Genomic DNA, 25,567 nt, shown 5'->3' with positions numbered 1-25,567 from the left:
GAGAAGTGTGCCCTTGTCCAATTGGATACAAAGTGTCGGCTTCTAGAACATTCTTAGAATGCAGAGACCTCCCAAGTGGAAAGAGTTCCATGACTTTGAGTCTCAGTTTTGACCTTGAGTAAGTCTTTTAACCTCCATGAGGCTCCCGGTTCTTCACTATTAAATGGGAAAAATAATAATAACAACAGGACTTCCCTGGTGGCGCAGTGGTTAAGAATCCGCCTGCCAATGCAGGGGACATGGGTTCGAGCCCTGACCTGGAGAGATCCCACATGCCACAGAGCAACTAAGCCCATGCGTCACAGCTACTGAGCCTGTGCTCTAGAGCCCGCGAGCCACAACTACTGAAGCCCACGTGCCTAGAGCCCATGCTCTGCAACAAGAAAAGCCACCACAGTGAGAAGCCCATGCACTGCAATGAAGAGTAGCCCCACTCGCAGCAACTAGAGAAAGCCAGTATGCAGCTACGAAGACCCAACGCAGCCAAAAAATAAATAAAAATTTTAAAAATTAATAAAAATAATATAAAATAATTATAATAATAATTATTAAAAAATATAATACTAATAACAACTACTGACTTCACAGAACTGATGAAATGATCAAATGGATTGTGGACTCGAAAATGCTTTTTTAAAATTTGTAACTAATCATCGTTAATGAATTATATTGAGCATCTTTTCACATACTTATCTTCCACCTCCGTATCTTCTTTGGTGAGGTGTCTGTTCAGATCTTTTGCTCATTTTTTTTTTATCATCAGGTAGTTTGTTTTCTTATTGAATATTGAGAGCTCTTTATATATTCTAGACACAAGGCCATTGTTGGATATGTGCTATGAAATTATTTTCTCCTGTGGCTCGTCTTTAAATTGTGTTTAAGTGGTGATATGCTGCCTACATGTTAAGGATCTCCCCACGTGACTCAGAATGGAGACCCCAAGAAATTCCCCCTCCATCCACCTCTGCTTATCTCTGGGCAGCTTCCCTGCAGCATGTTGGGCTCCTCTGAGCAAGGACAGGTGTTGGAGCCGTGAGCTCTGAGAACTTGGCTCAGGGCTGGGGCTGGGAGGGTGGGGTGAGGACAGAGTTGGAATATATTTATCACGCCTGGTAATCCTCAGCCGGTTTCTGCAGGTGTCGGCAGAGTCTTCGGCAGCCCAATCCCCACCCCCTCATGGGAGCATCTCATTGCCACCTCTCTGATCGTCCCAGCTCCACATTCCACACAGTTTGGATGTGTAGGCTGGACGCATGCCTCTAGGGTATCCAGGTTCTGGAACCCTCTGATCTGAGGAAGGGCAGCTGAATCAAGCCTGAGGCTTCTGGCCCCAACTTCCCACCTTGGGCCTGGAGCAGCCCCTCACCAGGCACTGCCCACCCAGGCTCCTGTCTCAGCTCCTCAGGGGAACCTCTTTAGAAGCCCAAATACCGTTATTCTGTCCTCTCCTCCTCCTTTTTTTCTCTTCTCTCTCTTCTTCCCTCCTTCAGGCATCTCTGAGTTAGCTTTGCATAGAAGGGAGCAGAAGGGGAAATTCTGCAGGAGATTGCTATTGGGATGGTCAAACAAACTGTGAGGATGAAAAGTTGGAAACAACCTAAATGTCCATCCATAGGGGATTAGTTCATAATCTAACTAATTATGAACTATAAATAAAGTGAAATAAAAGCACAATGGATATTTTTTAAACTGATGATGTAAATTCATATTTATTGGCATGGAACAAGGCTCACAGCAGACTGTTGGGTTTTTTGTTTTGTTTTGTTTTTTAAGAAGGGTTATAGGCTTCCCTGGTGGCGCAGTGGTTGAGAGTCCGCCTGCCAATGCAGGGGACGCGGGTTCGTGCCCCGGTCCGGGAGGATCCCACATGCCGCGGAGCGGTTGGGCCCGTGAGACATGGCCGCTGAGCCTGCGTGTCTGGAGCCTGTGCTCCGCAACGGGAGAGACCACAACAGTGAGAAGCCCGCGTACCGCAAAAAAAAAAAAAAAAAAAAAAAAAAAGAAGGGTTATAGAACAGCTTGAGCCCTTTTTTGCAAAATGGCACCTGTGTAAACAGAGGCACCAAGAGCTTATCTGAAAGGATCCTCAGCCAGGTGGTCAGACCCATTAGCTCTGGGCGGCAGAATTTCAGGTGATTTTTGTTAAATTGTCTTTAAACTTATCAGTGTTGCCTAAAGTTTTTCTCAATGAGAAGGACTGTTTTTAGCATCTGAAATTATTTTTTAGCATCAAAAAGGTAAAAAATGGGGCTTCCCTGGTGGCACAGTGGTTGAGAGTCCGCCTGCCGATGCAGGGGACACGGGTTCGTTCCCCGGTCCGGGAAGATCCCACATGCCGCGGAGCGGCTGGGCCCGTGAGCCATGGCTGCTGGGCCTGTGCGTCCGGAGCCTGTGCTCCGCAATAAGAGAGGCCACAGTGGTGAGAGGCCTGCGTACCACACACACAAAAAAAAGGTAACAAATGCCTGACAGAGATATCTCAAGATCTTCCTTCGGTTTTTTGCCCCAGGGTGGTGGTTGGAGGGTACTTCCTGGCAGCTCCTGGAGCTGCATTCCCAGCTGCTGTTTGATTCCTTGGAGGAAGGGGAGGGGGATCAGTGCCCTCCCGGGAGGGTTGCAGGATGAAACCTTGGCAGGTGCAGGAAAGTTCACAGTGTGCTCCTTGAAGGCCAAACATGGACACGGAGCCTGGGCCCAGAAATAGCCCATCGCCCCAGAGACCCTTGGAATTCTGCAGGGTCATCTCAGGAAGGGGAGAGCCCGAGCAGGCCACTGCTGGAAACTTCCTTGCAGACTCTGAAATGGAAGATGAGGCCTAAGACAGGCTCCTCTAACACAAGCTGAACCTGGGCAAGTTCTCCAAAGTCAGCCCAGCTTGACAAGTCTCTGATTCCAAGCCAGCTGGAGATCTCCTAATTAATCGTGAATTCTGTGGAATCCCAGAAATATGGTGGTCAAGCCTCCTGCAGATAGATTTCTCCAGCTGTGTTTCTTTCTTTTTCATACTGCATTTAGACGGGCTTCCCTGGTGGCGCAGTGGTTGAGAGTCTGCCTGCTAATGCAGGGAACATGGGTTCGAGCCCTGGTCTGGGAGGATCCTACATGCCGTGGAGCAACTGGGCCCGTGAGCCACAGCTGCTGAGCCTGCAAGTCTGGAGCCTGTGCTCCACAACTAGAGAAAGCCCTTGCACAGAAACGAAGACCCAACACAGCAAAAATAAATTAATTAATTCATACTGCATTTAGACCTATATCTCAATATGATTTTATTTGGCACTATTGTGCCATTTTCATTTCATTATCTCAAAATAGCTAAAAATTATTTTCACTTTATATCCCCCCCGGCATCTTTCCTCTTTGTCAAGAAGTATTTATTCTTATTTTTCTGAGGGAGAGAATCTCTGCTTTCTGTGGATCCCCCAAGGTCAAATAACTGGTGAATTCAAACCTAAGCTCAGCTGAATAATCTCTCATCCATCCATCCATCAATCCACTCATTCATCTATCCAGCATCCATCCATCCATCCATCCAGTCATGCATCCATCCATCATCCATCCATCCATTTGTCCATTTATCATTATCGTCCATCCATCCATCTATCCAGTCATGCATCCATCCATCATCCATCCATCCATTTGTCCATTTATCATTATCGTCCATCCATCCATCCACTCATCCACCCATCCGTTCAACACGTATTTATGTCACAACTCCCTTTGGGGCCCCAGACTGGGGTGGCGTGAACCTTGGCCTTATTCTCCTGTTCTCTGACAGAGCCATCATAGGGAGTGGGAGTACCGTGCTGAACACACAGTGCTGTCTTTGAATACCTCCCTCCCTCCTTTATCTGGGATGATGATAATATCTCACCAGTTGTCACATGGCGAGGTGATGATGGTGGACCAAAGACCCTATGTGATCGTGAGAGCCTCGGTGCTCGAGCAATGACAACTGTGATTCTTATTTTCTCAGCAGCAGGGACCCTGTCAGGTTCACTCCTGCACCTCGCAGAGGCCAGCACAGAGTAGGCACCCAGGAGCTGCTCCCAAAGGAGCCGTGTCCACAGCCCAGCTCCTGAGGTCACGTGGTGTCAGGGGAAAGCCACACACAACCCTGGACCCTGGGTGCGACTTGTGCCTCTGCTATTCAGCGGCCCCAACGAGGAGAAAATTCACCCCCAGAAAACCAAATGCTTAGGACAATCAGGTGGATGAGAAACTTGGGAGGGACGGTGCCGAGCAGCCCAGAAAATACAAATGCTTTGAGGAAATAACTGCTGTGTGGAAGGATTCAGGCCTGATTTTACTGGTGAGCCTCAGACTTGATAAATAATCAATGTGGATTCCTTTTTCTGTCTTCCTTAATATCCCCTTTCCTCCTCTTCTCCTGGTTCTGGGCCAAATAGCATTTTCCAAGAATCTGAAATGAACTCCTTAAGCGTCAGCATCCTGGGAAGTTAGAGTCCCCCCAGGATCTGGGGACATTCTGACACATGTGTGCACACACACAGACACACAGGGACCCAGACAGACACATGGACACAGAGACACAGAGACACACACAAATACACACAGATACACAGACACAACACAGACACACACACAGACATACACAGATGCACACATACACACAGACACAGAGACACACACAGGCATACCCACACAGACACACACACAGACATATACACACGTACACACAAGCTCGCATGTGCAGAGGCCAAGGACGGTGACAGCTGCGTTTGTCAGGAGCCATGGATTCCCACGGAGCTGTGGATTCTCAAAGACTGACCTCAAGGACAAAACCTTCCCTGGATCCCCTGAGGAACTGTGACATCAACTCTCCAATTCTGGGGTTCTTTTTTTAACCCCTTTTACATTATTAATATAAATGAACGGGCATTTATAAATAACCAGTGATGCACGGAGTTGGGGGATGATGGAGCTGGTGGCCGGGGACATGGGTAACAAGGAGGGATCCTGACTGCAGAGGATTTAAAGACAATGAAAACCGAGTAGAAATCAGTCTGCGTTCACTAGAGCCCTGCGCTGGCCGGTGTAAACCGTGTCAACGGTAAATACTCCTCCCCCTCCCCCACCACTTGGGAGTCCACTGTAAATAACAGTATTAATGATGCTACATGAACATGAAAAACATGTTCTTATTTTAGAGAAAGAAATCAGAAGGAAGGAAATTCTGACCCCTGCTACAACATGATGGACCTTGAGGACGTCATGCTGAGTGAAGTAAGACAGTCCCAGAAGGACAAATACTGTGTGCTTCCACTTATATGAGGTCCCTAGAGTCATGACATTCACACAGACAGAAAGTAGAAGGGTGGGTGCCAGGGGCTGGGGAGTCAGTGTTTAATGGGGACAGAGTTTCAGTTTGGAAAGATGAAAAGAGTTCCAGAGATGGACGGTGGTGACAGCTGCACAACAGTGTGAGTGTACTTAATGCCACTCTGTATACTCAAAAATGGTTAAAATAGTCAATTTTATGTTATGGTTTTTTTTTTTTTTTTTTTTCGGTACGCAGGCCTCTCACTGTTGTGGTCTCTCCCGTTGCGGAGCACAGGCTCCAGACACGCAGGCTCAGCGGCCATGGCTCACGGGTCCAGCCGCTCCACGGCATGTGGGATCTTCCCGGACCGGGGCACGAACCCACGTCCCCTGCATTGGCAGGCGGACTCTCAACCACTGCGCCACCAGGGAAGCCCTATGTTATGGTATTTTACTACCATAAAAAAAGAAAGAGAGAGACAGAGAAAGAGAGAGAGAAGGGAGGGGGGAAAGGAGGGAGGGAGGGAAGGAGGGAGGGAGGAAGGAAGGGAAACAGTTGCAACCCTAGCACAGGCAGTAGCACACTGAGGCAAAGATGGGGCCACACAGACCTGGTCTTCCCATCATGTAACCTCAGGCAATTCACATCGAGGTCGGCAGCCTCAGTTTCCCACTCTGTGAAATGCGATTGGTAATTCCTACTGCATCAAAGGAGTCAAGGCAGGTTAAACAAACCAGGTAAACAAACCCATCCAGGTAATTCAATCTCGAGAACTTAACATAAGAGTTTGTTGGAAAGGTGTAGGAACCTGCCGTCAGACCAGTGGGCAAGTGGTCCCCAGGGGTCAGCCCCGAGCAGAGGTCGGGAGGGTCGAGGAAAGGGGCTCAGTGGAGGGTGGGGCTGATGGAAGAAGGAGATGGAAGCGGGGAGCTGAGGTCATGCTCCCAGCCTGGGTGGACGGTGTGGCCCTTGCCAGTGATCGGGGCTTAGGAGTTGGAGAGGATGACGTGACCTCCACTTGAGGACTCGGATTCCAGCTGAAGTGATCTTCCTGCTGCTTTTCTGAGTCCTCTGGGTGGCGACTGTGGGCTCTGTTTGGTGAGCTGATTCGATTTACTCAAAGGATGCCAGCTCAATGCTTGGCTCAGGAAGGGTATTGAGCGTGCCCACTGTACACCCTGGGTACTTCCTGGGTGATGGAGGGGGGATGCCTGGAACACAGTGGGGGTAGGGGGAGAGCCTGGCTCTGGGGCCAGCACGCCCACTTATGCATTCCACAAACATAATGAGCAATGACTCTTCCTGGCCGTGGGGATAAAGCATCGAGTCACAGACAGTGCCCCTACCCTCGTAGAGCTTATGTTCTGTTTCAGGGGTGGGGATGGGAAATAAACAAGCAAGTGAGTGCATTGCATTTCAGTTGTTAGCAAGTGCTGCCTGGGAGAACATCAGAATGAAGTGAGTCAGGTGGGGATGCAAGGATGGGGTGAGGTTTGATTTTAGACAGGGTGACCAGGAATGGTCTCTCAAAACTGACACCTGAAGGAAGTGAGGGAGGCACAGGGAACAGCAGGTGCAAAGGCCCTGAGGCCAGCATGGTCCTGATGTGTTTGCAGGACCGAGAGGAGGCCAGGGTGGCTGGAGCCAGAATGGAGGGAGTAAGGTCAGAGGACGAGGATGGGAGGCAAGGCAGAGCATGAAGGGCCTCACATGCGATTGTAGGGAGGTTGTGAGCACTGGAACGTTTGAGCAGCAAAGTGGTGTAACTTGACTTAAATGTTTAAAGGATCTGTGCATGTGTGTGTGTGTGTTTAAAAGCCCGAAGGGGCACAGGCCAAAGCAGTGACGGCTGTGATGAGTTGAGAGGGCCGCCGTCGGGCCTGGGTCCCAAGTGGAGGTGGAGAGAGGTGGGTTGTCTCAAATGCCTTGGGCAGAACAGGGAGGCCTAGGGCAATCTCTCTGCTGGCCTTGGATTCTGTGGGAATCAGGCCTCCTGTAAGTCATCCTGAATCCCCCTTTTCTGACACCATCCCTTACCAGCCACCTCAGCTTGAAACCACAGCTTTAACTTATATCTCTGTGTCATTATCACCCACCACTGCCTCGAGCGGTTCACCGGGTCCCACCCCAGTTCTGAGCCGACTGGCCTTTGCTGTATCCCCACCTCGATGTTCTCCAGGCACCTGGATGTACGTATGGGTCCAACCCTGAACCCCACGCTTCACCAACTCAGAACCCCGATTTCTCCACCCCCATCTCCTGCTGTAACCAGGGTGTCCTGGGGTCAGACACCTCCTCTTTCTAGCCCCACCTGGGAAAGAATCCTCCTCTTACCCCTTCCCTCCAGGCTAGCCTAAATATTGTAAAATGACCCACTAAGAATGTTGCTTTTGGTAGGTGTGATCGTGGTATTTTGGTTTAGTTTTTAAGTCTATCTGTTAGAGATTCATTCAGAAACTTTATGGATAAAATGATATGCCTGTGATTTCCTTTATAACATACCAACCAAAATCAATAAATACATAATAAAAAAAATGGGGGGAGAAGAAGGAAAGGTGGAGTTGGTAACTGTTGAACCTCAGTGTCCTCAAGGATTCGTTTGTACGCTTCTCTCCCCTTTTACAAAGTTGGAACTTTCCATAATAGAAGAAAAAAGTAAAAATAAAGCAAATAGGAACACAGCGCTGCTGGGACCTTCGGGGGTTGCCTGCTGCTCTCCAGACAAAGTCCAAACACCTTCAGAGAGTGAGTAACAGGTGGGTGCAGCCCCCTGACACTCTTCGAAATTCCTGGCTCAAAAAGCAAACAGATGTAATTGGTTTTATCATTGATTTAAAATCCCCTACAGGGCTTCCCTAGTGGCTCAGTGGTTAAGAATCCGCCTGCCAATGCAGGGGACACGGGTTCGAGCCCTGGTCCAGGAAGAGCCCATGTGCTGCAGAGCAGCTGAGCCCATGTGCCACAGCTACTGAGCCTGTGCTCTAGAGCCCATGAGCCACAACTACTGAGCCCGCAATCCACAACTACTGAAGCCCATGCGCCTAGAGCCCGTGCTCCGCAACAAGAGAAGCCACCACAAAGAGAAGCCTGCGCCCCCCAACAAAGAGTAGCCCCTGCTTGCTACAACTAGGGAAAGCCCGTGCACAGCAACAAAGACCCAACAGCCAAAAATAAATAAATGAAATAAATTTATTTTTAAAAATTAATTAAAAAAAATAAAATCCCCTACAGACAGTGCAACCCCCTACTGCCTGGACCAGAGTGGATGGCTCCCTCTGCCCCTCCCCTGTACACCAGGCCATCTTTGACCTGGCACCTCACCCCATTGTCCCTCTAACAATCCTGAACAGCCTCTGTTCCCAAGTGAACCATGGCTGGGTTTTCTTGCCTCAGTGCCTTTTCCTATGCTGTTCCCTCTGCCTGGAGCATTTTTCTCACAATTTTTCACCTGCTGACTCCTTTGCCTACAGACGTGGCTCTTAGCATCACCTCTCCCAGGAAGCCCTCCCTGACCTCCCCTGCCCTGTGTTGTCGCAATTACTCTCCTATTCCCACTCTAGGCCCATCTCTGCTCCTGATGGGAGGGCGGGAACCAGGTCATCTTGTTCACTGTTGCACGCCAGGGCCTGAAACACAGTGGGGACAATAAATATTTGTTGAAGAAATACATGAAATTTTGTTCCTATTTCCATTTCGATACGAGGCAGACCCATTCTCGCCACCACCCAATCTTTTGCCTACCTTGGGAAGAAACATTTGTTAACTGTTCGACAGCAGCTTTAAGCCTAATCCTTCAATTTTAGGAAGAGGCCTCTCAATCCAGCTGAATCCCAGAAGCCTTAAAACACCCAGAATACAAACGCTTCCCTGGAGGTAGATGCCGCCGCCCCTCGCCCCTTGATCATCTATCTGAGGGTCTCCAAGGCTGCAGCTGCAGAGCCTGAAGGTCCGTGGTGCCTCTGAGGCTCCCATCTGTACCTTGTCTGTGCATGAGAGTCACCTGGAGACCTAGGCCTCCCGCCACACCCACAGGCCAGCTCAATCAGTCTCTGGGGTGGGTCCCTGGCGGCAGGGTGGGCGGAGCTCCCCACGTGATTCCAAGAACAGTTGACATTGGTCAGAAACCAGCCCCGTGGGGATGGGCCAAATGCCCCCAAAGACATGCCACCTGCTGAGGGCATTTAAGGCCAACCAGGGGGCTGGAGACTGCGGCTCCCTGCCAGGTGAGTGATGGGTGGGTGAAGGGTGCCGGGGACCTTAGAAGCTGTTTGGGGGCCCCAGAGAGGTTGCTGCGGTCATGCCCTCCCCAAAGCTGGTGGCCTGCCTGGAGCAGTGGCTCCCAGGAGGCCCAGGCTGGGCCTTTCCCTGTTGAACTTCAGTCTTGGTCGACAGAAGCTGTGCTAAGGGGCGCTTGGCTTGTTTTCAGGATGGGTGAGGAGGGGGTGGTAGTTGGTGGGGACCCTTCACCCTCCAGAGCCCAGGCGGGGTTGGGGGGATGGCAGGGGGCCTGGGGCTGCGTCACCCACGCGGCAGCCGGCAGCCTGTAGATCCGTGTGCCCTGTGTCTTTGCTGGTGTCCTACTCCCTGAAATATCCCTCAGGACGTTCTCACCTGGGGAACAAAGGCTTTCCAAGCCTTGGAGGTGGATCACGGGAAGAAGGCCTGGTTGCTTGCTTCCTTCTTTTTTCTTTGCGGTACGCGGGCCTCTCACTGCAGTGGCCTCTCCCGCTGTGGAGCACAGGCTCCGGACGCGCAGGCTCAGCGGCCATGGCTCACGGGCCCAGCCACTCCACGGCATGTGGGATCCTCCCGGACCGGGGCACGGACCGGGGCACGAACCCGTGTCCCCTGCATCGGCAGGCGGGCTCTCAACCACTGCGCCACCAGGGAAGCCCCTTGCTTCCTTCTTGCTTTGACACGTGCCTCTCATCTTGGCCAGCATGGGCCGGGGAGGGAGGCATGGCTGTGTGTCTCCCTGCCTCCAAGGTGGTGTCAGGACACGTCTATTTGGTAAAGCCGTGCAGGGAGCCGAAGAATGCCGATGGAGGGGGCGGGGACCCTGGAACTGGAGACCAGCCCCCTTCCCCGGGGGCCCACTCCAGCCCCAGCGGTGTCTCCTTGCTGACCTTGGAGCTGAGGTCGGCTCAGTCCTTCTGAATAAGCCTCACTCACTCCAACCCAATGCGTGGTTTTAGCTTAAAACAAATCCCGCTTTGTTTGAACAGGGGGCTGTTAGTGGTGTAGATCTGAACACACATCGAAAGATGTTTCCGGTACAGGCGAAGAGGAGAAGCATGCTGCCAAACCCTGTCTGTGATCGGCTCCCCTCCTGCAATCAGCGCCTTGGGGCACGTGCAGAGCGGCTGGGGCGTGTAGAGGGTGGTGCGCGTTTTCAGAGGTTAACTTGGAGGAGGGGGGTTATGGGGAGTTAATGCTCAGTACCCTCCTGAAGTATTTCATTTTTTTAAGCCGTGAGCATGTGTTAAAATCAGAAAAATCCTGCTTTATAGAAGCCAGCTCTGGGGTGATGAGACATATCTTAATTTAAAACCGTTTTGGGTTCATGAAAGATGCTCACAGTGAAAGTTTGGCTAGACCTAGGGAAGGACAGAAAAGACCAAATGGCCTGTAATGCTCCCACCAGAGAAAGTGACCCAGTGCCATTACTAAGGTGTGGCCAGGGAGGGTCCCTTGGGTGGGCTTCTGCCACCTGACACCCAGGGCAGGGGGTCTCATAGTGTGGAGAGTAGCAGAGCTGGCCTGAGGCTGCGGGGGTGGTGTCAGCCCCTCCATTGATGATGTTTGCCTACGTAACTAGTCTGGCTTTCTCTGGATCTCAAATTTAGAGAATCAGTGAAAAAAGGTACTAACTTTGCTTTTGGTGCTTAACTCAAAGCCTCCAAATTAGCGTTCTCATTATACTACTGGTAAAGGATGATGGGGTAGCCAGCTCTCCTGGTGCTAGAAATAGCCAAGTGAGGGGAAGGAATCACATTTGAGCTGTGACTAGAGAAGCTTGTGAAAACCAGAAGGATCTGCTTTGCAGCTGGCTTTGCAGGATGTCCCCAGATGAAGTGGTGTGGCCAAATCTGTGACTTTCAAACTGCTTTCAGGGACAAGGGAGGACTCTGATCTGAAGTCAGGCTTTCCTGCTTATGCCACCTGATAAAGGCCTTCCACTTGATTTTCGGTTTTTGGTTTTTGGTTTTTGGTTTTTGGCTGCACCATGCAGCTTGTGGGATCCTAGTTCCCCAACCAGTGATTGAACCCTGGGCCCATGTCAGTGAAAGCACTGAGCCCTAACCACTGGACCTCCAGGGAATTCCCATTCATATTTGATTTGAAGGAAAGTGGCGGCCATCTGAACCCCTGGATCCACTTCCCAGGTTCCTTATGGCCATACCATCTGAGATGTGGCAGAAGCATGCATGGTTCCCATGGCAACAGTCCTAGAACTAAGCCCTGCCTTGGGTCTCTCAAGGAGCAAAAGCATTTCATCCCCGTGTACCAAACCGGCCTCTGTGCACATTCAGTCTCATGAGCTGAGTTGGGCGGTCCCCTAACAGTGAGTGAGACGCAGCAATGAGGTGGCAACAGAGTGTTTCCAAAGTGGCCTCTGTTGTTTCCATTGCCTAAAACGGTGCGCTTTCCTGTTTTCCAACATCTCACCCATGTGTTAAGTGCCACCCATGGTGGAGACTTGGTGTTTCCTAATCTGACCTTGTTACAGATTATCGGCTGCAAAGTTTAGTGATCCAAAGCATGATGCAGGAGTCAGACATAGGCTGATTCCTGGCTCTGAGGCTTAACAGCTGTGGGAACTTTGGCAAATGGCATCTGCAAAGGTTTTCTCACTTGCAAAATGGGGCTCTCTCTCCCTTACTGTTAATGTTGCTTCATGATTTTTGAGTTTTTTATTAATTTATTTTAAAAAATTTTATCAGAGTGTAATTGATTTACAATGTTGCGTTAGTTTCAGGTGTACAGCAAAGTGATTCAGTTATACATATACATATATTCATTCTTTTTCAGATTCTTTTCTCATATCGGTTATCACAGAATATTGAGTAGAGTTCCCTGTAATACAGCAGGTCCCTGTTGGTTAGCTATCTTATATATAGTAATGTGTGTATGTTAATCCCAAGCTCCTGATTTATCCCTCCCCTCCACGTTTCTCCTTTGGTAAGCATAAGTTTGTCTTTGATATCTGTAAGTCTGTTTCTGTTTTGTAAATAAGTTCATTTGTATCTTTTTTTTTTTTTTTTTTTTTTTTTTTTGCGGTACGCAGGCCTCTCACTGCTGTGGCCTCTCCCGTTGCGGAGCACAGGCTCTGGATGCACAGGCTCAGCGGCCACGGCTCACGGGCCCAGCCACTCCGCGGCACACGGGACCTTCCCAGACCGGGGCATGAACCCGCGTCCTCTGCATCGGCAGGCAGACTCTCAACCACTGGGCCACCAGGGAAGCCCTGTATCATTTTTTAAAATTAGATTCCACATATGAGTGATATCGTATGATATTTTCCTTTCTCTGCCTGACTTCACTTAGTATGAAGTGAATTTCTAGGTCCATCCATGTTGCTGCAAATGGTATTATTTCGTGTTTTTTTTAATGACTGAGTAATATTCCATTGTATATATATACCACATCTTCTTTATCCATTCCTCTGTTGATGGACATTTAGGTTGCTTCCATGTCTTGGCTATCGTAAATAGTGTTGCAATGAACTTTGGGGTGCATGTAGCTTTTTAAATTAGTTTTGTCCAGATATATGCCCAGGAGTGGGATTGCTGGTTCATATGGTAGTTCTATTTTTAGTTCTTTAAGGAACCTCCATACTGTTCACCATAGTGGCTGTATCAATTTACATTCCCACCAACAGCATAGTAGGGTTCCCTTTTCTCCACACCCTCTCTAGCATTTATTGTTTGTAGACTTTTGATGATGGCCATTCTGACTGGTGTGGGGTGATACCTCATAATGTTGCTTCATTTAATCCTAAGTGTCCAATATTCCTGGTATGTAATAAACACATTTTGGCCATTGCTGTCTGAAATACGCCCATAATACTATCCTGCTCCAAATTTATATTGCCATATGTCTTACCTCTCGGAGATGTAGCATATAGCTCCTTATTTAAACCCAAATCTCGGGTTGCAACTGATCATCCTTTTGACCTTGGCTATTACAGCAACTGGAAAACTCTTTTGCAATGGTGTTTTCAAGGGTGTCATGATGAATAGCAATGATTTACCTGTGGGTCACTGGGTCATAAAAAGCAACTCTTTCTTTCCTGATGGGGCAGGATTGGAGATGACTTTAAAGTAGATGAAGGGATGGGACATGGTTACTCTCTGACCTGAGCCTCCAGGGCTGAGATTGTCCTGCAGCATCATTCTTTCCTCTTCCTGATGTTCTGGCTTCTGGTGTATTGTTGGAGGTCAATCTACCTCCAGCTTGAACTTTTAACCAAATTAATCTAAAGCCTGAGATTGTCTCAAGCCAACTTATACGTGGTGCTTCTCCTGGTAAATACACAGCAATGGAAGGGCTATAGATGTCACCGAGGCTCCTTGACTCTCTGGGGGTTGGGGTGGTGGAGGTGACCAGTGTGACTTTGTTAATGGAATGTTTAGAGCTTCGCAAATGTTCCTGTGACCCATTGTGTGACCCGTTGTGTCACTCTCCACCTCTCCAGATGAGATGTGCTGGGGGGAGGGAGCAACTGGTCAATTCTGGGAAGTAATTTGCATTTCCCACTCTCAGATTTGCACACATTGTCAGCTATTCTTGCCCAAGCTCCTAAAGAGACTAATGCCTTAGAACAAGCAAAGTCACGGCAGTGAAGCCTCAGCTCTGAGGCTCAGCTGGCTTGCTCTCCTATCTGTCTGGGGCTGGTGGTGCTTCTTCTTATGGATTTGTCCCTGGCATGGTAGCCGCTGTTAACCGGTAGTGCCTCTGAGGCTGTGCTTCTGTTGTTCTGTCTCAAATTCCCTCCTTTCACCGGTCCCTTGCTGGCTCTTTGTTTTCTTGGACCCTAATATGCAGGTCACCAAGACTCAATTCTTGTTCTGTTCTCAGATAGAGTTCCTCTTCTCTCTCCTTGGCTCTCTCCTCACTTACAGAATTCTCCAAGTTGTCTACACCATCCCACCCAAATTGATATGTCTAAATTAGTCTTTCCTACGAAAATTATTCCCAGCTGTTCTACTCTCAAGAAGAGAGTCTGTTGGTCATCTTTATCCAGTTTTCTCTTCGGTATAATGTAGTCTGGCCCATCCTGTATACTTAGAAACAGACGAACATTCATTGCATGCTTGTAAGAAAGGTTATTCCCTGCTGCCCTGTAGGAAGTCCAAACTTGCCCTGATCTGAATAACCTCCTCTAATAGAGGGCTAACTCCCTTTGTGAGCTTATCACTCACCACCCTCTTCTAACAAATATTTGAGTAACTACTTACTACATGCCATGCATTGTGAAGGGGCTGAGGAATCGTAACTAAGACACGCATGGTCTCATTGTCCTTGGGAGTATGGAGGGGAAGATGCACAAACAAGAAAATATTGAGTTGTGGTAAAAGCTATGGAGAAAATGAAACAGACAGATTGGGAAGATACTTAGCTTCTTAGATAGGAAAGAATTGTTGGGTAAAAGTGGGCTGAGGCCAGCTCACGTAGGGTGGGCATCATGGTGAACTTGAGTTTTCTTCTAAGATCAACCAGCCAGTAGAGGGCCGGAAAAAAGTGGGGGACATTACATGGTCAGTTTCTTTTTAAAAGATCACATGGCTTTGTGTAGAGAACAGATTGGGATAAGGCAATGGTAGAAGCAGGGAGTAGAGTTTGGAGGCAGCTGCCATAGTGTGGGTGAAAGATGATGGTAGGCTGGACCAGGGTGGAGGAAGTCCTCTAAAAAATTAGGAGTGGGACATGCTTGAGATAGTCCTATACTAATGTGCTGGTGGATCGGATATAGGAGAAGAGGACCATCTTCCTGTCATAGCCTGGTTCGGCTCCTCAGCATCCTGTACATAGGCTCTGTACAGAACTCCTTGGACCCAGCCACATGGAAGGGTTCTCTGCTTTCCTTACAGCCTACCCTAGCAATCAAAAGCCCAGTTCAAGCCAAACTGCCCCTAAAAAGATATCCCTTCCTCCTGTAGCCCAGGGCTGGTCCCCTCTGAGTTCCCACGATGCTCATTACCTATTGAACTGGCATGTGATGCCTGTGGATGCTGCTCTCTGTTCCACTGTGCGTCCTTTAAGGGCTTACAGCCCGGATGGCTTTAACACAGTAACCACATACTGGGCACTGAAAATCTCTTTGGAACTGTCCTACCTACAGGTGCTTTACTTCTTCTAGTCAATATGCCGACTTTAGAAGCTCCGGAAGAGAGGCTGAGAAAATTTAAGTATCGTGGCAAAGATGCATCTGTGAGTATGAAGCAATACCTTACTCTATCAAGGATGGGCTCAGTAAAAAGCACATGGTTGAAATGCATTAAAAATAGTGGAGAGTAGGCTAGATGGGGTGAACAAGCAAGTATAGCAGAATGTTCATTGTGGGTAAGTGCATGGATGTTCACTGAATAAGCCTTTTAACTTTTCTGTATATCTGAAAATTTCATAGAACTTCAGAGCCTCAGTTTCTTCATCTATAAAACAGGGCTGATACCTACCTCTTAGGACCTGGGTAGCATCATCAAGGGCCTGGTATATAGATGCTTACCTGCAGCTCTGCATGTCAAGGGGGCTTACCAAGGAGCTAAGATGTTGGGAATACAGGTACCAACCAGCATGCCTTGAAGAGAAATAGGACTTAGAAGTGAGAAGTCCAGACTGCTCTCTCTACTGGGATGAGCACGAGGGCTGGGCCAGGGAGGCTGTGCTGTGTGTGAATCTCTCATTCAGCTTCTCTGGTCTCCAAGTTTTCTGTCTAGCTCTGTGTCCTATATCTATGTATCTTGACTGACATAACAAGTTGGCTACGCCTTGGGAATCTGAAAGGCAGCTGAGGATAAGGAGAGCACAAGGGCATAGCTGCCCAGTTGAACACCATCCAAAGCCAAATCCCTCTTACTTATGCCCTTTCCAACAAGCTTGGCTGTCTGGCTTCCAAGACCACCGCAGATTAAAAGAAACCAATTAGAACAAAGAAATCAAACCCTCTATGGGGACAGCAGCAGGAAGGACCAGGAGATGAGAAGATAGAAGCCAAAGGTACCAAATTCTCTATGGGGAAGGGCCGCTTAGTGATGGGAGCCACAAGACAACTGGCTCCATAGGCCCCCAGTGTGTCCCCGCCTTTCCGGATAACACCCCAATGACCCTATAGTCTTTTCTTTTTTTTTTTGGCTGCGCCGCACAGCTTGCGGGATCTTAGTTCCCCGACCAGGGATTGATCCCCGGTCCCCAGCAGTGAAAGCGCCAAGTCCTAACCACTGGACCACCAGGGAATTCCCATTGACCCTAGTTTCAAGCAAGGCTCAAATAGCTCCTTTAAGGAACCAGAAGTATCTAATACACACTGACTTCCTTATAATTAATATTTTAAAGTCTTCAACCCCAAACTCATCTATCCATAAAGATTAGATCATTTCCCCAGGATTCTCAATACTGTAAGGTCTGAGTTTTGCCTGATAAAAGAAGAAAAGGGGGGTTTGTTTGTTTTTAGAATTTCCATCTTCCTCAGTCTGGTGTCCAAGTAAAACTCTTGGGATTGGATCAAGGTTTGAATGACCTATAGGCTGATTCCCAACAGTGGAAATGGTCAAGGACATCTGGAGCCGGCGTGCTCCCTTCAGTCCCCTGCCCCACCTGGGTCCCCACAGCTAGAAGGCACAGGCCTGCCTCTCTGGAAGTAATCAGCACCAATGAAGATGTGCTCAGATTTAGGGCAGTGGGATGCTTTGTTCAGAGGTCTCTACACCTGAGAATCCTGGCTGACCAATGGGTGTGCATGGTCTTCCTTCACTTTGGGAGGAAGATTGACGATCTCTCTAGAGGTGGTAGAGGAGGAGAAAGAAGCAGAGGAGGCTCACTGAGCTGACTATTGACTAGCTGTGTGATCTGAACTCTTCCAGCCTGTTGCATCTGTAAAAGTGAAATTGGATGCTTTGAAGTGTGCTCTAAAGGCTAAACAGGGTGACAACCTGACTTCCCAGCTCTAAGGACTCCCTTTCTTTTCCTCATTAGATGAGGCGGCAGCAGAGGATAGCAGTCAGCCTGGAGCTCCGGAAAGCCAAGAAGGATGAGCAGTCCTTGAAGAGGAGAAACATCACGGATGTCTCCCCTGACCCTTCTGAGCAACAGACCAAAGGGGTATGTCGGGAACATGGCATTTAGAGCAGTTGGGTATAAAATACATCCTTAGTAAGTTTCTCTGCATTGAAAATGTTTGAGTCAGAACTTGCAAGCTCTAATGGAGTTCCTTTAAGGAAAGGGGTAGAGAGATGGTGATTAGAACTAAACTGGTGTTTTCAGAAAGCTAAGTGTCATTAGCTTTGTGGCTGTGAGTCTGGGATCTATGTTCTAACGGGGTGGAGAAGATGCTGCGTCTCATTAAAAATTCACTTGCTGCCATTCAGCCGGAAACAGGAAATGAGGGGTCATGGAGGTTCTCCCTCACTGGAGGCACATAGTCACTCGACGTGTCACGTCTTACCTAGGACTTGAATGCTGTCATCTAGCTTCCATTCTCCATCGGCCCCAACCTCACTCAAGGCAAATCCTGGGGTACTTCCAGGCCAGTATTGTTTTGGTGAATCCTTTGCAGAATGCCCTGACTTAGGAGGGTTAGAACTCTGATGGTGTTGTGTCTTCATGTCTTTTATGATCTGTTATGTTAACTATCCATGTGCATCCTTGCATCCTGCTAGGATTAAGCCTCTTAGAGGGCAGAGATCGGTTCAATCTGGGCAAATGGATCCCATGATGTTCTACTGTCCACCAAATGGGATGGCTGTGATCATTCTTTGAATTGCCGTAGGACTCTGAACCCTACTCTACCCAGTTTCATTCGTCTAGAGGAGTCCCTAGGATTCCTGCCACCCAAGGAAGATGAAACTATGAAACAAAACTATGAAAGAGTTTTCTTTTTTATCCTATATTAGCACGTTCCTTTTAAAATTCTAATTCACATACCACAGAATTCACCCTTTTAAAGAATATAATCAGTGGTTTCTAGTATGTTCACAAGGTGGTGAGACCATCACCGCTTACTAATTTCAGAACATACTCATGACCTCAGTAGAAACCCCACACCCACGAAACAGTCACTCCTCACTCCTCCTTCCCCCAGCCTCTGGTGACCATGAATCTACTTTGTCTCTGTGGATTTACCTATTCTGGATATTTCACATAAATGGAATCATATAATACGTAGCTTTTTGTGCCTGGCTTCTTTCCGTCAGCAAAATGTTTGCAAGGTTCATTGATGTTGTAGCATGTGTCAGTACTTTCCTTTTTGTGGGTGAGTAATATTTCATTTTATACCACATTTTGTTTATTCATTCATTAGTTGATGGACATTTGGATTGTTTCCATTTTTGGGGTGTTATAAGTAATGCCACTATGCACTTTTTTTTCCCTCAAAAAATTTATTTTTATTTTTTAGTTTTTTAAATTTTCGGCTGCATCGGGTCTTAGTTGTGGCATGCAGGACCTTCCTTGAGGCATGCGGGATCTTTCGTTGTGACACGCGGGCTCTTTGTTGTGGTGCACAGGCTTCTCTCTAGTTGTGGTGTGTGGGTTTTCTCTCTCTAGTTGTGGCATGCAGGCTCCAGGGCGCATGGGCTCTGTAGTTTGCAGCACACAGGCTCTCTTGTTAAGGTGTGCCAGCTTAGTAGTTGTGGCACATGGGTTTAGTTGCCCGTGGCATGTTGGATCTTAGTTCCCTGACCAGGGATCGAAGCCTCGTTCCCTGCATTCGAAGGTGGATTCTTTACCACTGGACCACCAGGTCCCCGCTATGAACGTTTTATGCACAGGTTTTTGTCTGGACATATTTTCAGTTCTGTCAGGTATACGTAGCAGTTGAATTGCTGGGTCGTATGATAATTCTAAGTTTAACTCTTTGAGGCAGTGCTTGTGGTGAGCTGAATAATGTCCCCCCACCCCCAATATCTCCCTGTCCTAATCCCCAGAACCTGTGAATGTTACCTTACATGACAAAAGGGATTTTGTAGATGTGGTTAGATTAAGGATCTTTCTTTTCTTTTCTTTTCTTTTTTTTTTTTTTGGCTGCATTGGGTCTTTGTTGCTGTGCGCAGGCTTTCTCTAGTTGTGGCGAGCGGGGGCTACTCTTTGTTGTGGTGCACGGTCTTCTTATGGCAGTGGCTTCTCTTGTTGTGGAGCATGGGCTCTAGGCGCACGGGCTTCAGTAGTTGTGGCACACAGGCTCAGTAGTTGTGGCGCACGGGCTTATTTGCTCCGCAGCATGTGGGATCTTCCCAGACTAGGGCTCGAACCCGTGTCCCCTGCATTGGCAGGCGGATTCTTAACCACTGCACCACCAGGGAAGTCCCCAGATTAAGGATCTTGAGATGTGGAAATTATCCTGGATTATCTGGATGGGCCCAATGTAATCCCATCTGTCCTTATAATAATAAGAAGGATGAAGGACAAGGCAGAGCAAAAGCAGAGATGAGCGTGTAGTGCCTTGAAGATGGGATGGGTCAAAGGCCAAGCAACACAGGAAACCCCACTAGAGGCTGAAAAAGGCAAGAAAATAGACTTTCATCTCAGAGCCTCCAGGAGTAAACAGCTCTGCCAACATCTTGACTTTAGTCCAATGAAACTGATCATGAATTTCTGACCCCTAGAACTGTAGGCTGTAACTTTGTTTTAAGCCACTAAATTTCTGGTAATTTTTTACAGTACAAATAGGAAACAGGCTGCCAAACCTGTTTACAAAACAGCTGCATCACTGTACATTCTTACATCCTTACCAGCACTTATTATTGTCCATTTTTGGATTAGAGCCATTTTATGGGTGTGAAAGGTTGTATTGTTGTAATTTTGATGTTTTCCTAATGACTAATGATGATGAGCAGTTTTTCATGTGCTTACTGGCTATTTGTATATCTCCTTTCTAGAAATGTCTATTCAAACCCTTTGACAATTTTTAAAATCAAGTAATTTGTCTTTCTTTTTTTTTTTTTTTTTTGCGGTACACGGGCCTCTCACTGTTGTGGCCTCTCCTGTTGCGGAGCACAGGCTCCAGACGCGCAGGCTCAGCAGCCATGGCTCACGGGCCCAGCCGCTCTGCAGCATGTGGGATCCTCCCGGACCAGGGCACGAACCCGTGTCCCCCACATCGGCAGGCGGACTCTCAACCACTGCGCCACCAGGGAAGCCCAATTTGTCTTTTTATTGAGTTGAAAGAGCTCTTTATATATTCTGAACATTAGACCCTTACCAGTTATGTGATTTGCAAATTTTTTCTCCCATTCTGTGGGCTGTTGTTTTACTTTCTTGATAGACTCTTTGAAACACAAATGTTTTAAATTTTGAAACAGTCCAATTTATCTATATTTTGTCTTTGGTTTGCTTGTGCTTTAGGTATCATATCTAAAAATCCATTGCCTAATCCAAAGTCACCAAGATTTATGCCTGTTTCCTTCTAAGAGTTTTATAGTTATAGCTCTTATGTTTAGGTCTTTCATCCATTGTGAGTTAATCTTTGTAAGTGGTATGAGTAGGGGTCCAACTTCATTGTTTTACATATAGATGTCCTGTTGTCCCAGCACCATAAAGGCTATTCTTTCTCCATTGAATGGTCTTAACACTCTTGTCAAACATCAGTTGACCATAAATGTGAGAGTTTATTGGTGGACTATGAATTTTCTACCATTGATCTATATGTTTATCCTTATGCCAGCACAACAGACTTGATTACTGTAACTTTGTAGTAGGTTTTAAAATTGGAAAGTGTGGGTCCTCCAATTTTGTTCTTTTTTTCCCCCAAGATTATTTTGGCTCTTTGGGATCCCTTGCATTTCTATATGAATTTTAGAATTGGCTTGTCAATTTTTTCACTAAAGGAAGCTCAGATTTTGATGGAGATTGCATTGATCAGTTTGTGGAGTATTGCTATCTTAACAATGTTAAGTCTTCCAGTTTATGAACATAGGATATTTTTCAATGTACTTGTCTTCTTTAATTTTTAAAAATAGTTTTCAGCATATAAGCATTGTGCTTCTTTTGTTCAATTTACTCCTAAGTATTTTATTATTTTTGATGCTACTGTAAATAAACTTATTTTCTTAATTTCAATTTTGTATTGTTCATTGCCAGTGTACAGAAATACAGCTGATCTTTGTATGTTATCCTGAAACCTAGCTGAACCTTGTCTATTAGCTCTAAATTTTGGTGTGTGTGTTCCGTACGATTTTCTATATTCAAGATTATGTCATCTGCACACGGAGAGAGTTTTACTACTTTCTTTCCAATCTAGATGCCTTTAATTTCTTTTTCTTGCTTAATTAACCTGGCTTGAACTTCAATACTGTGTTGAATAAAAGTGGCAAGAGTGGATATCCTATGCTGTTCCTGATCTTAGGGGGGAAGTTTTCATTCATTTACCATTGAGTATGACCCTAGCTGTGAGTTTTTTGTAGATGCCTTTGTTAGATTGAGGAAGTTCCCATTTATTCCTAGTTTGTGTTGAATGCTTTTCTTTTTTTTTAATCATGAAAGGGTGCTGGATCTTGTCAAATGCTTTTCCTGCATTTGTGGAGATGATCGTGTTTTTTTTCCCCCATATAATCTATTGATATGGTGTGCTACATTGATTTTCATAGGTTGAACCACCCTTGCATTCCTGGGTTAAATCCCAATTGATTATGATGTATAATCCTGTTCATGTGTTGATGTATTTTGTTTTCTAGAATTTGTTGAGGATTTTAAGATATATTCATGAGGGATACTGGTCTGTACTTCTTCTTGTAATGTCTTTGTCCAGTTTGATATTGGGGTAATACTGGACTCATAGAATGAGCTAGAAAGTTCCCTCTTCTATTTTTTGGAAGCATTTGTGAGAGATTGCTGTTATTTCTTCTTAAAATGTTTGTAAAAATTCACCAGTGGAGCCTTTTGTATCTGGGCTTCTCTTTGTGGAATTTTTAAAAAATTAATAATTCAATCTCTTGTTTTAGGTTTATTCAGATTTTCTATTTTTTAGCCACTTTTGGTTTGTGTTTCTAGGAATTTGTCCCTTTCATCTAGATTATTTAATTTGTTTGTATACTTTTTTCATAGCGTCTCTAATCTTGTTTATTTCTGTTAATTTAGTAGTAGTGTTCCCAATTTTATTCCTGGTTTTAGTAACTTGAGTCTCATCTATTTTTCTCTTGGTCAGTCTAGCTAAAGATTTGTCATTTATGTTGCTCTTTTGAGCCAACTTTTGGTTTCATTGCTTATTTTTTTCCTATTTTTTTCATTCTGTTTCATTTATTTCCACTCTAGTATTTAATATTTCCTTTCTTCTGATATTTTTTGGGTTTAATTTTCTTTCATTTCTAATATTTTAAAGTAGGAAGTTAGGTCATGGATTTGAGAGCTTTCTACTTTTTCAATACTTGCATTTATGGCTACATATTTCCCTCTGCGCTCTGCTTTATTTACATCTCATTGGTTTTGGTATATTGTATGTTTTTTTTCCATTCATCTCAAAGTATTTTCTAAGTTCCCTGGAATTTTCTTCTTTTTATCCATTGGTTATTTAGTTTGGAGTAATACCATTTAAATTTCAATAGTATATAAAACAATACTCCTATATAACTTTATTCCCTCCCTGCTTTTGCTCTCATTATCATCCAAGTTACCTCTTTACACATCATGTGCCCATTAATATAGGTTTATAATTATTGCTTTATGCAGTTGTCTTTTAAGTCAGAAGAAAGACTTACAATAAAAAATACATTTATACTGTCTTATTTATTTATTTTTTAATTTAATTTAATTTAATTTTTTTTGGCTCCAAGCTGTGTGTTGGGTCAGGTCTGTTCTATGCATTTCCTTATTTTTCTTTTTTCTTTTTTTTTTAATTTTTAAATTTAATTTAATTTATTTTTTTTATACAGCAGGCTCTTATTAGTCATCCATTTTATCCACATCAGTGTATACATGTCAATCCCCCACTTCATCACACCACCACCACCCACCCCCCTCTTGGTGTCCATACATTTGTTCTCTACATCTGTGTCTCAATTTCTACCCTGCAAACTGGTTCATCTGTACCATTTTTCTAGGTTCCACATATATGCATTAGTATACGATATTTGTTTTTCTCTTTCTGACTTACTTCACGCTGTATGACACTCTCTAGATCCATCCACGTCTCAACAAATGACCCAGTTTCGTTCCTTTTTATGGCTGAGTAATATTCCATTGTATATATGTACCACATCTTCCTTATCCATTCGTCTGTCGATGGGCATTTAGGTTTCTTCCATGATCTGGCTATTGTAAATAGTGCTGCAATGAACATTGGGGTGTATGTGTCTTTTTGAATTATGGTTTTCTCTGGGTATATGCCCAGTAGTGGGATTGCTGGGTCATATGGTAATTCTATGTTTAGTTTTTTAAGGAACCTCCATACTGTTCTCCATAGTGGCTGTATCACTTTACATTCCCACCAACAGTGCAAGAGGGTTCCTTTTCTCCACACCCTCTCCAGCATTTGTTGTTTGTAGATTTTCTGATGATGGCCATTCTGACTGGTGTGAGGTGATACCTCATTGTAGTTTTGATTTGCATTTCTCTAATGATTAGTGATGTTGAACATTCTTTCATGTGTTTGTTGGTAATCTATATATCTTCTTTGGAGAAATGTCTATTAGGTCTTCTGCCCATTTTTTGATTGGGTTGTTTGTTTTTATGATATTGAGCTACATGAGCTGCTGGTAAATTTTGGAGGTTAATCCTTTGTCAGTTGCTTCACTTGCAAATATTTTCTTCCATTCTGAGGGCTGTCTTTTTGTCTTGTTTATGGTTTCCTTTGCTGTGCAAAAGCTTTGAAGTTTCATTAGGTCCCATTTGTTTATTTTTGTTTTTACTTCCATTTCTCTAGGAGGTGGGTCAAAAAGGATCTTGCTGTGATTTATGTCATGGAGTGTTCTGCCTATGTTTTCCTCTAATAGTTTTATAGTGTCTGGCCTTACATTTAGGTCTTTAATCCATTTTGAGTTTATTTTTATTTATTTATTTATTTATTTTGTACGCTGGCCTCTCACTGTTGTGGCCTCTCCCGTTGCGGAGCACAGGCCCCTGGACACGCAGGCTCAGCGGCCATGGCTCACGGGCCCAGCTGCTCCGTGGCATGTGGGATCTTCCCCGACCAGGGCACGAACCCGTGTCCCCTGCATCGGCAGGTGGACTGTCAACCACTGCGCCACCAGGGAAGCCCTTAAGTTTATTTTTGTGTATGGTGTTAGGGAGTGTTCTAATTTCATCCTTTTACATGTAGCTGTCCAGTTTTCCCAGCACCACTTATTGAAGAGACTGTCTTTTCTCCATTGTATATCATTTCCTCCTTTGTCATAGATTAGTTGACCATAGGTGCATGGGTTTATCTCTGGGCTTTCTATCTTGTTCCATTGATCTATATTTCTGTTTCTGTGCCAGTACCATATTGTCTTGATTATTGTAGCTTTGTTGTATAGTCTGAAGTCAGGGAGTCTGATTCCTCCAGCTCCACTTTTTTCCCTCAAGACTGCTTTGGCTATTCGGAGTCTTCTGTGTCTCCATACAAATTTTAAGATTTTTTATTCTAGTTCTGTAAAAAATGCCATTGGTAATTTGTTAGGGAGTGCATTGAATCTGTAGATTGCTTTGGGTAGTATAGTCATTTTCACAATATTGATTCTTCCAATCCAAGAACATGGTATATCTCTCCATCTGTTGGTATCATCTTTAATTTCTTTCATCAGTGTCTTCTAGTTTTCTGCATACAGGTCTTTTGTCTCCCTAGGTAGGTTTATTCCTGGGTATTTTATTCTTTTTCTTGCAGTGGTAAATGGGAGTGTTTCCTTAATTTCTTTTTCAGATTTTTCATCATTAGTATACAGGAATGCAAGAGATTTTTGTGCATTAATTTTGTATCCTGCAACTTTACCAAATTCATTGATTAGCTCTAGTAGTTTTCTGGTGGCATCTTTAGGATTCTCTATGTATAGAATCATGTCATCTGCAAATGGTGACGGTTTTACTTCTTCTCCAATTTGTATTCCTTTTATTTCATTTTCTTCTCTGATTGCAGTGGCTAGGACTTCCAAAACTATGTTG

At 45.7% G+C, this 25,567-nt stretch overlaps 1 protein-coding gene across 1 annotated transcript in view; it reads left to right on the top strand.

Moving 5' to 3' along the window:
- Nucleotides 1-25,567, top strand: part of KPNA7 (karyopherin subunit alpha 7) — a gene marked incomplete at its 3' end in the record, with an annotated part of 53,344 nt that overhangs the window by 4,107 nt on the left and 23,670 nt on the right. The window contains exons 3-4 of the mRNA XM_081255141.1: nucleotides 15,627-15,715; nucleotides 17,477-17,602. Coding sequence (XP_081111267.1) covers nucleotides 15,650-15,715; nucleotides 17,477-17,602 — 192 coding nt within the window. The 5' untranslated portion in view covers nucleotides 15,627-15,649. The remainder of the gene's footprint in view (nucleotides 1-15,626; nucleotides 15,716-17,476; nucleotides 17,603-25,567) is intronic.

Source organism: Mesoplodon bidens (genome assembly GCF_964165515.1).
Source record: "Mesoplodon bidens genome assembly, chromosome: 15".
Lineage (NCBI taxonomy): Eukaryota > Metazoa > Chordata > Mammalia > Artiodactyla > Ziphiidae > Mesoplodon > Mesoplodon bidens.
The sequence above is the reverse complement of the archived record's forward strand: the minus strand, read 5'-3'. Positions and strand labels throughout refer to the sequence as shown.